The sequence below is a fragment of the Helobdella robusta genome (assembly GCF_000326865.2).
Source record: "Helobdella robusta unplaced genomic scaffold HELROscaffold_7, whole genome shotgun sequence".
Taxonomy (NCBI): domain Eukaryota; kingdom Metazoa; phylum Annelida; class Clitellata; order Rhynchobdellida; family Glossiphoniidae; genus Helobdella; species Helobdella robusta.
The window spans coordinates 244,446-255,657 of NW_008705398.1; the positions used below are offsets into that span (position 1 = coordinate 244,446).

General features: G+C 36.5%; 1 protein-coding gene across 1 annotated transcript; it reads left to right on the plus strand.

Moving 5' to 3' along the window:
- Positions 1-9,627: 9,627 nt before the first annotated feature.
- HELRODRAFT_164637 (hypothetical protein) lies at positions 9,628-10,752 on the plus strand (the record flags this gene model as incomplete). Its single annotated transcript, XM_009030651.1, has 1 exon — positions 9,628-10,752. The coding sequence occupies one exon, from the start codon at positions 9,628-9,630 to the stop codon at positions 10,750-10,752; it is 1,125 nt and encodes a 374-aa protein (XP_009028899.1).
- Positions 10,753-11,212: the final 460 nt, after the last annotated feature.

Below are 11,212 nucleotides of genomic sequence, written 5' to 3' on the forward strand. Positions count from 1 at the left end.
AGTTGTAGTGGTCAAGACGTTAGCTGACGACGACGATGACGATGATGATGGTGTAGGTGATGATACGAAATATGATCAAGAGGATGATTATGATGGTGACGACGACAACAACATCAGCAGCAGCAGCAGCAGCAACAACAACAACAACGACGACGACATCAGCATCACTGACAACAACACATCAATTACGTTTTCAAGTTCATCATACGTACGTACATTACTTAGCACCAGAGACAATGATTTTTCTTGCCAGTCTTTCTTAACGGTTAAAGCTTATTTCAAAAATATTTTTGTTAGCAGGAGCACCACCACAACCAACAACAACAACAACAACAACAACAACAACAACAACAACAATAACAACAACAACAACAACAACAACAACAACAACAACAATAATAATATTGATGACAATAACGACGAAGATATTAACACATCAATTCGATATTCTTTCAATGAAACGAGTCTGACAATATTTCAAAGCGGAAACAACAACAACAACAACAACAACAACAACAACAATCCAATGACCTACTTTTATCTTGACCCAATATCTGGTGAACTATCGTTAACTTGGTCGCCATCATTCGTCCTTGACACCACCATGACCTTTGAGGTCACTGCCTCAAATTATAAATATCGCCAACCTCACGTTACGTCATCGTGTCACGTGATTGTAAACATCCTTACAACGTCATCGACGGCGTCGGAAGCGATGTTCCAAATGAACGAATATCGGATACGAGTCCAGGAAAATATACCGCTACTGGACGGAAACTTGATCGAGATATACCGATTACAAGTGTTACATCGCTACGCTGGGCTGCGATTCGGTATCGTAGATGGTAGTTATAGAATAAGTAGTAGCAGTAGTAGTAGCAGCAGCAGCAGCAGCAGTAGTAGTAGTGACGATTTTCCATTTGTGGTGAATAGTAGTAGTGGTGTGCTAAGCTGTACTCGAAGTTTGGATCGAGAAAGTAGGGATGTGTACAGTTTTGAGGTCTACGTTACGGCTCTTCCTACTACAGGTATGTCTCTCTCTCTCTCTCTCTCTCTCTCTTTCTCTCTCTTTCTCTCTCTTTCTCTTTCCGTGTGTGTGTGTGTGGGTGTGTGTGTTGTGATCATGATCATCACCATGATCATCATCCTCATCATCATCATCATCATCGTCGCCGTCATATCATAACTGATCAAACGTAGCAAATCTAATAATAATGTTAGTTGAACGTTATGTAAACTTACAACGACATAACTCGTTGTTTATTTACTTATTGTTTGTTATACATTCTTCACTCATTCATTCATTTAGAAATTGCTCGCTACTTTTCTCTCTCTCTCTCTCTCTCTCTCTCTCTCTTTCGTCATTTTTCATTCGCTCATTCATTCGTTCACTTATTCATTCATTCATTCATTCATTCATTCATTCATTCATTCATTCATTCATTCATTCATTCATTCATTCATTCATTCATTCATTCATTCATTCATTCATTCATTCATTCATTCATTCATTCATTCATTCATTCATTCATTCATTCATTCATTCATTCATTCATTCATTCATTCATTCATTCATTCATTCATTCATTCATTCATTCATTCATTCATTCATTCATTCATTCATTCATTCATTCATTCATTCATTCATTCATTCATTCATTCATTCATTCATTCATTCATTCATTCATTCATTCATTCATTCATTCATTCATTCAATCATTCATTCATTCATTCATTCATTCATTCATTCATTCATTCATTAGTGTACTCTCTTTAATTCTTCGATATTTCGATAATTTTTTTCTCTCTCTCTTTCTAGCTCTCTCTAGATGACATATGTATGTATGTATGTTTGTATGTATGTTTGTTTGTTTGTATGCATGTATGTGTGTGCGTGTGCGTGTGTGTGTGCGCGTATGTTGACGTGAGAAAATCCAACGTTGACATTATTGTTCTTTCATCAACGATTAAGCGCTGCAGAAGATGTTGTTGTTGTTGTTGTTGTTGTTGTTGTTGCTGTTGTTGTTGTTGTTGTTGTTGCTGTTGTTGTTGTTGTTGTTGTTGCTGTTGTTGTTGATGACGATAATGATGTTTCAGCAACAAACTAATACTATTACATATATTGCTACTGCTACTACTACTTCTGCTACCACTGCTGCTGCTGCTACCATTACTACCACGGCTGCTGCTACAACAACTACAACAACTACTACGACTACTGTTATTATTATTATTATTATTGGTGTTATTATTATTTTTATTGTTATTGTTGTTATTTAACAATGTAAGAGCTTACGAGGCGGGCAAGCTATAAACATGTCTTGAGCGTTTCGTCACCGCATGAAGAAATGAGTGCGTGAAAGAGTGAATGAATGAATGGATGAATGAATGAATGAATAAATGAATGAGTGAATGTATGAATGAATGAATGAATGAATGAATGAATGAATGAATGCATGAATAATTGAGAGACGCAATAAGTGAATGAGTGAATCAATGAATGAAATTCATATCTACGAAATAATGTATGTATTGTTAAATAATTATACTGAGGTAACGAATTAATGCACGAATAACAAAATGAATTAAATGAATGAATGATTGATTAAATAAATGAATGAACAAATGAATGAATGAATGAATACATGAAATATGTGAATGCATGGCAGCGTCGATGAAATGATAAATCGCGAAACTAATGATTGACTATGAAAACAATTTGGAGTGAATGAGTGGATAAATAAATAAATAAATGAATAAAGAATTGAATAAATGAATGAATGAATTAATTAATTAATTAATTAGTGGATAAATGAATGAAAATTTAAAAGAATGAGTTATTGAAAGAATTAAGGAAGATGAATATTTTAACGAAAGGGTGTCATTGATTAAAAAATTCTAGTTGAAAAATTTTTTAAAATATAATAAATATCTTCACTATCACCACTACTATCATCATCGTCATCTTCTTCTTTTTCATCATCATCATCATCATCGTTCTGTTCGATTATGTATATTACCATTTTTATGTTAAGATAAGTTTATTCATTCAATCATTCTTTCCAATCATTTATGTATTCATGTATTCATTCATTAGTGCTTCATTTATTCATTTATATATTTCACGTTCATTCATTCACTCATTGATTGTCTTGGGTTTGCAATATCTACACATCTATATAATCCCATTGCCTTAAATTATTTTCACCATTCAATTATAATATGAACGCAAGTTTAATAATAATATTTATAATAATAATAATATTATTTTTGCTATTGTCGTTGTTGTTGTTGTTATTGTTGTTGATTGTTGTTGCTGCTATTAGGATAGCGATAGTGTTGTTATTAATGATTTATTGCTCCGGTTTTATGTCTTGTTAGTTAATGCAATCCGATGGCCCTTAACACACGCACACACGCACATACACGCACACACACATATATATCTTATATATTATATATATATTATATACGTGGATATATGTATATATAAAATTTATATAGATTTTTATCAGATAGCTAAATTACTTAAGCTAATAACAACTACAGTAATGAAATTGTAATAATAACGTTGTTTGTATTAAAAGTGGCAGTTGTAGTAGCAGTAGCAGCAGCAGCAGTAGTAGCAGCAGTAGCAGCAGTAGCAGCAGCAGTAGTAGTAATCCTAAGTAGAATTAAATATAGTGGTATTTAAAATGAAGAAAATATAACTCTGTATAACACTCTGTCCTATAAGTAAAGCTTTTAACTTTTCTTTTCGTCTAATTGGGGTAAGGGTCAGAGTTCGCATAAGGGTTAGGGCTAACTCTTTTGTTATATCTGAATTTGCTTTTTCTGGCCCTTTTCTCTGGAACTTTCTACCTCCTTCTCTGGCTACTTCTCAGTCAACTACGAAGATCAGCATGGGAACACCCATACCGAAGAAAATCTGCCTTTTAAAAAAATTATGTAGAGGGAATTGGGAAGACATTTCAATTCCTGCTCACTTCTAAGTTAAAGCAACAAGTTACGTACACTGTGTTTCTTTCTTGCTGTTGAGAATCACAGCAGAGAGAACGCTAATAAAAATGAAAAGAACGATAATTATAAATTATTATATGGTGATAATAATATTGGTTTAATTATTTAATTATGTTTAATTATTTAATTATGTTTAATTATTTAATTATGAACAACAGATCCTCAACCCCCCCAGCAATCCTCCACGAGTAAAATCACAATCGCTGTGCTAGACATCAACGATAACTCACCAGCGTTCAAATTTCAAAATTATGTCGTTGATGTGGCCGAAAGTTATGGTAATGATGACGACGATGATGGTACTAGTGGTAGTAGTGGTGGTAGTGGTAGTGGTGGTAGTGGTGGTGATGTCGGCAGGTTCGTTGTGGCTGTCGATGCTTTTGATCCGGATCTGGATTTAAATGGTAGAATTTGGTTAGTTCATTAAATGTTCATTCGTTTATAACTTTGTTTTTCCATTTGTTCATCTATCCATTTATTTATCCATTTATTTATCTATCCATCCATTCATCCATCCATCCATCCATCCATCCATCCAGGTATTCATTCACTGATAGCCAATTACCTTTCAAGATGAACGAGACCACAGGTCAAATCTTCCAGATAGCCAAACTGGATAGAGAGCGCGTTGGTGAGTACAAATTGACCGTTGAAGCGAAGGACCTTGGTTCGATCCCAAGGACATCCACAACAACTCTTCTTATTAATGTTCTCGATGTTAATGACAACAAACCAAAGTTTGTGAATGATGAATATCGAGTTAATCTCACGGACGATTTGAAACGAGGTCCAGTATTTTATTATTTTTATATCTTTGTTTTAATTTGTATTAATATTTATATCCGCCATCAAAAGATTTATCTTTTCAAACATCATCATCATCATCATCACCACCACCATCATCATCAACATCATCATCATCATCATCACCATCATCATCATCACCATCATCATCATCATCACCATCATCATCATCACCATCATCCCAACTTACTTACAGACTCGTATATAATCGGGATTGAAGCAACGGATACCGATCTTGGCTCGAACGGCTCCGTCAAGTACAGCATCGTATCGACCGATTATACCGACAAGTTTTATATCGACTCGGACATTGGTATAGTCTACAGTAGAACCGATATTCGAAGATCGGATATTAATCTAGCTAGTGGATGGGTTTTAATTGCCAGGGCAACTGATTTGGTGAGGGATTGTTTGCTGTTGTTGTTGTTGTTGTTGTTGTTGTTGTTGTTGTTGTTGTTTCTACTGTGGTGGTGTCGTTATTGTTGTTCATCTTTTGCTAGGAATACCGCTCAATTTTTTTTAAATATTTTCAAAGAAATGCTAACCTTTCATAACTTGTATTCATTTTTCTACTTCAAGGGTTCACCAGCGCTATCTAGTGACGTGAAAATAATAATCACATCATCTTCTGCTCCATCTACACCTTCTTCATCGTCCCAATTCCCCTTCACTCCGATTACTTACAGGAACATCACTTCTTTGCCAAAAGTGAACTTAAATCTCGATAATTACGCATCCGACTCGATATTTTACAGCATACCTTTCGCACTAACAACAGGACTGTCACAGCGGAACCGAATCAACTACCGAATTGTTGCCGGCAATGCATACCATCTTTTTGCCGTGAATGCTTTTAATGGTTCTGGGATTGTCAAACCACCGAATGATGATACTACCATCAAGTTATCATCAATGTCATCATCATTTTCATCTTCTTCATCATCATCTTTTTCAATCGACATATCTTTGTACATTCACACGAGCTCTACCGACCAAACTCTTCCATCTCTACTCTTCAACCTACCAATCAACATACTCGTCACAAAACGCTTGCTTCCTCCACGCTTCAAACAGTGGATGTACCACTCGACGATATCGACAAATAGCAAAGTCGGTACGATGATCGTGTCGGTTCTAGCGAATAGCGAATACAACGAACCGGTGGTGTACAAAATTGAAAGTGAAAGTGACAATGGCGACCGTTTCTCGGTGGATGCTAGCAGCGGAGTTGTAACTTTGAAGCGAATATCGAATCTTGGCGGTTTCAATCGATACCGTTTATTTGTCAGAGCTTCGTATAATGTTAGCGATGTTGACTGCCTGGATAAAACTCGGAACACACATTTCATATTTAATTACATCACATTACACATTAAGTTGCTTTTTAAAGTAATTTGAATAATAAATTGAGGGATTGATTGATTAATGATGACGATGATAAACGTATTTATTTCATTTTAGGAACCTCACTATTCGTCCTTCTATTCCATCGCTGAAATCGTAGTAGACACCACTGAAACTATCGATTCTAAGCCGGTATTCGCTGAGATATTTACCGGAACGCTACTTGAACATTCACCGATCGGTACGTATGTGCTGACCGTTACCACAAATGATGCAGTTGGTAAGAACCTGCAGACCGAAAAGAGATGCTACGCTTATACCGACAGTTTCGGACTGACACCGTCAGCTAACAAAGATGATACGGTTCGGTATTATATTTCTAGCGACGCCAACGGAAATAGCTTCAATATCGATGAAATAACTGGTGATGTAACGGTTTCGAAAGATATCGATTACGAAACGAATACCGAATTTGTTGTGAAAGTTAGTGCAAAAAAATCCGGGTTCATCGCGGTGACGATGGTGTCAATTGATGTGTTGAATGTTAACAATGTGCAGCCATCGTGTGATGTCACAAATATTCGATACGATGTCGGTATTGCAAATAAACAACCGATCATATTAACGCTTTCAAATTTAACAAGTAACATCGTCAACAATAACCGTATCTGCTCGAGATACCGAACCCCACAAAGTAGTTACATCTCTAATCACTTCAGTTCATGGCTCGCTTCCATCATCAACGTCATCACGTACAACACGAATCAAGTGATGTTCTTTCAATATGACGTCATTCTGAGACCGGCGCAATACGGTCCTCAAATCACAAAAACTTGCAATTGCACCGTCGAGTTTTTCAAAAATAATCAGTACATCCCTAGTTTTGCGAAGAGTTCATATTGGTTCGGTGTACCGGAAAATGCAAGATTAGGCTACATTGTTGGGACGATAGGTGTCAGGTTTGTGCTTTTAAAACTATATTAAAATTACTGAAAATATTTATTTAATCACAATTTTTTTATAACTTTATTCAAACAATTTGCAATGAAATTTATTAAAACGATCACGATACCACTATGAAAAGCAGCGACACAGATTCTCCGGTCAGATATTTCACGGATGGCATATCTCAAAACTATTCGGATCTAATCGATCTCGACACAGAGTCCGGTATTTTAACGTTGAAAAAGAAATTACCGACGACTTCCAATACATCACTGATTGTTTATGCCAGAAATATAAATCTACCATCTTCATCCTTTTCATCAACCGCTGTTCATCTATACCGAGTACCGTCATCGATTCGAAATGACTCGCTATTCAATCGATTATTACTTGCGCATCCCCATAATGACGTCATCGTTTACAACAATGTCGAAGTTGGTCACGTGGTGGTGAGGTTGAAATTGTTGAATGATGTCAATTCGGTGGTTCAATTTCAAATCGCAAATCTCAACGGTACGCCATTTAGACTTATCGGAGATGTGCTAATTTTATCAAATAGTGTTGCCGATTATCGATACTTAAATCGGTACGTTTTAGCCATCTTTGCATCGTGTTGTAACGGTTTGAGTCGGATTAATTACGTCAACATTTCAATTATCAGTCCGATCAATTACTACTCGTTGAAATTCCTTGCCGATGCATATTCATTTGTTATCGATGGGAATGTTACAAATGTATCGAATAATTACTTGATCGGCAAGGTATCGGCCCATCTCTCCTCTTGTAATTCTGACGACGACGATGGTCTTGCTCATGTGAAATACGAAATAATAAACAATGTAGATAGCAGTGACATCATCGCAAATAACAACAACAACAACGACGACGATGATGATGATATCATAATTATCGACCCGAATACCGGATCTTTAACCGTAAATAATCTAGCCGTATTAAGCAAACTGAACAACAAAATATCGCTAACCGTTTTGACGAGCTTTCGAATGAGAAACAATCTACTGGCAGACGTTCGAAAGGTCGAAGTGGTGTTCATTAACATGAAACTTCAGCTTGTTTTCGAGAGCTCCAACTATTCGTTCGATATAGATTCGAGTAGTTACAAACCGAATCTAACCGTCGGTAAGGTCGTCGCCACGTTTGTTGGTGGTGGAAGCATTGCCGGTAACAAAAATTATTCGGTCAGTTATAAACTGGTCATCACCGACAACAACAGTGACAACAACAACAACAACTTTGATATACCGGTCTACGTAGATTCGAATACCGGAATTATAAGAACGAGAGATGTGCCAATAGAATCAATTCTGCCGATCTCAAACTCCCAGAAAACCTTTAACCTCATCATACAGGCCACAGCTATCGATAAAGATGTCACCTACACCGCCAATACTTACCTGAATATTATCTTGAAAAACTATTTTACAACGGTTTCCTACCGAACCAACGGTGCGAATACTACTACTTATGCGAATAATATTGACACCACCACCAAAACTAACATGAAATACACAACAACTACATTCGCGTACAACTTTTTGACTATTATAACTTCAACTAAAGATAATATTAATAGCAATAACAACAATAATTCTACTTATAATAATAATAATAATGGTTCTAAAAATAATTCCTGGGAAATCCCAGTCATAGCCAGTGCGTCTGTCGTCGGAGGATTATTATTGGTGGGCGGTCTTATCTTTCTGCCAATCATTCTGTGTTGGCGCAAAAAACAACAACGACGACAAAATGACAACAACAACAACAACAACAACAACAACAACATAAATAATAATAATAATAAAGTAGAGATGGACGATTTAGAGATGGCTAGTTTCGATATCGGTTCGAGTAACGCGCTGAGTATGTCGAGACCAGATGTTGTCGTTGGGGGCAGGAGAAGGTGACTAAGATGGCTGCAAAGATGATGATGATTGTGATGATGATGATGATGATTGTGATGATGATGACGTTGATTGTGATGATGATGATGATGATTGTGATGGTGATGATTGTGATGATGATACAACTAATTAATTAATAATTTAAAAAAATTTATATTCCAGTAGACGACGAAGGGTAAGTTGGTCGGATGATGATGATGACGAAAATAACATCAACAACAACAACAACATCAACAACAACAACATCATCAACAACAACAACGTCATTATCAGCACCGACAGCAACAACACAACCACCAACAACAGCAACATCAATAAAATGCCAACAAACCTAGACAGTCCGTATTCGACTATGGACGATCTCCGATCTAACAGTCCATCCCTATCATCAGCACACCCCTATTCGGGACTCGATAAACCGGGCCTAAGGGTAGCGATGGGCAAGAAAGTCGTACCGAATTTTTCTACAGTCAACCTGCAACGGCAACAACAACAGCAACAGTTGCAGCAGCAACAGCAACAGTTGCAGCAACAACAGCAACAGTTGCAGCAACCACATCCACAGTTGCAGCAGCAACAATCTTCACAAAACATGTACACTGCTTATATAAACGCATCGAGCAACAACAACAACAGCAGTAGCACATTAAAACAACGCGTGCCTCGTTCAAGATCCACCGATCCTAACATGTTCAACCACAACAACAACAACAACAACACAGCGAACAACAACATGATGGGCCTAACAATTGAAGAAATAAACAAACTAAACAGGCGGCCTTACTCAGTTGATTTGTTTCAGCATAAAAATAGATACCCATATATGCAAGAAAATGGTGAACTACATCAACAACAACTACAGCAACAACAACAACAACAACAACATCATTTTTATGAGAAGATCCCACATTTAAAACCTCAAGCCATCAACAATAACAAACCATCATCATCATTATCATCATCATCATCTGATGATGATGATGGTGATGACAGGACGGAGGCGTTTACATGTTCTGAATATGATGTAGTTAGTGCAAGCAACTACACTAGCAACACCATCGAAAAAAGACTTAGAAACAACAACAACAACAATGTAGACAACAACATAAATATCAACAACAACAACAACAACATCAGCAACAGCAAAAACATCAACAAAATGAAAGACAATAAAAAAATTTCGAGATGGATGGATGGACGTTTGTCTGTTATACCGGATGTTGATGATGAAGATGATGTTATTTCACAACAACAGTCAAAACAACAACAACAACAGCAACATCAAAATCAACAACAACATCATGTTTCATATCATCAACAGCAACAACCTCAACGACAACAACAAAACTTGTACATGAATTTGAACGAAGCAACAATGAACAATGACGACGATAGCAACTATCATCAAGATTACCAACAACAGTGGCGACCACAGCAGCAATTACAGCAGCAACCACAGCAGCTACAGCAGCAACCACAGCAGCATAGCGACGACACACTACAAGAAAGTGCTATATCATTAAAAAATCACATCTCGTCATCTTCGTGGTTGTCACTTGAATCGTCACTTGCGAACGATCGAAAGCAACAACAACAACAACTACAGCAGCAGCAGCAACAACATCAACAACAACAACAACAAAATCAACAAAAACGTCAACAACAACAACAACAACAACGACGAAACCGAAATCGGAATGATTCTTCGATTGTATAGATATAGCCAATTCTTTATATACATACAAACTTCTGAGTTGTATATAAAAAAGCATACATACATACAATCTAACACACATGCAACATGCACAAAAACACACACACAGACCTACATACAGACAGTACATACAGACATACATACATATATACAGACAGACAGACATGCAAACATACATACGTACAAATACTAAAGTTTAAACTTGAAACTTCAAAATTTAAAAGTATTCTTGCCATTTTATTATGTGTTTGTATGCGTGTATGTTTGCATGTATATATGTATGTATGTGTGTGTGTGTATGTGTGTGTGTGTGTGTGTGTGTGTGTGTGTGTGTGTGTGTGTGTGTGTGTGTGTGTGTGTGTGTATGTATGTATGTATGTAAATCGGTAGTTTTTCATACCTTTTGTTCTTCTCAGGGTTTCAAGATCATTTAATTAAAACCTATTTTAAATGGAAATGAAAT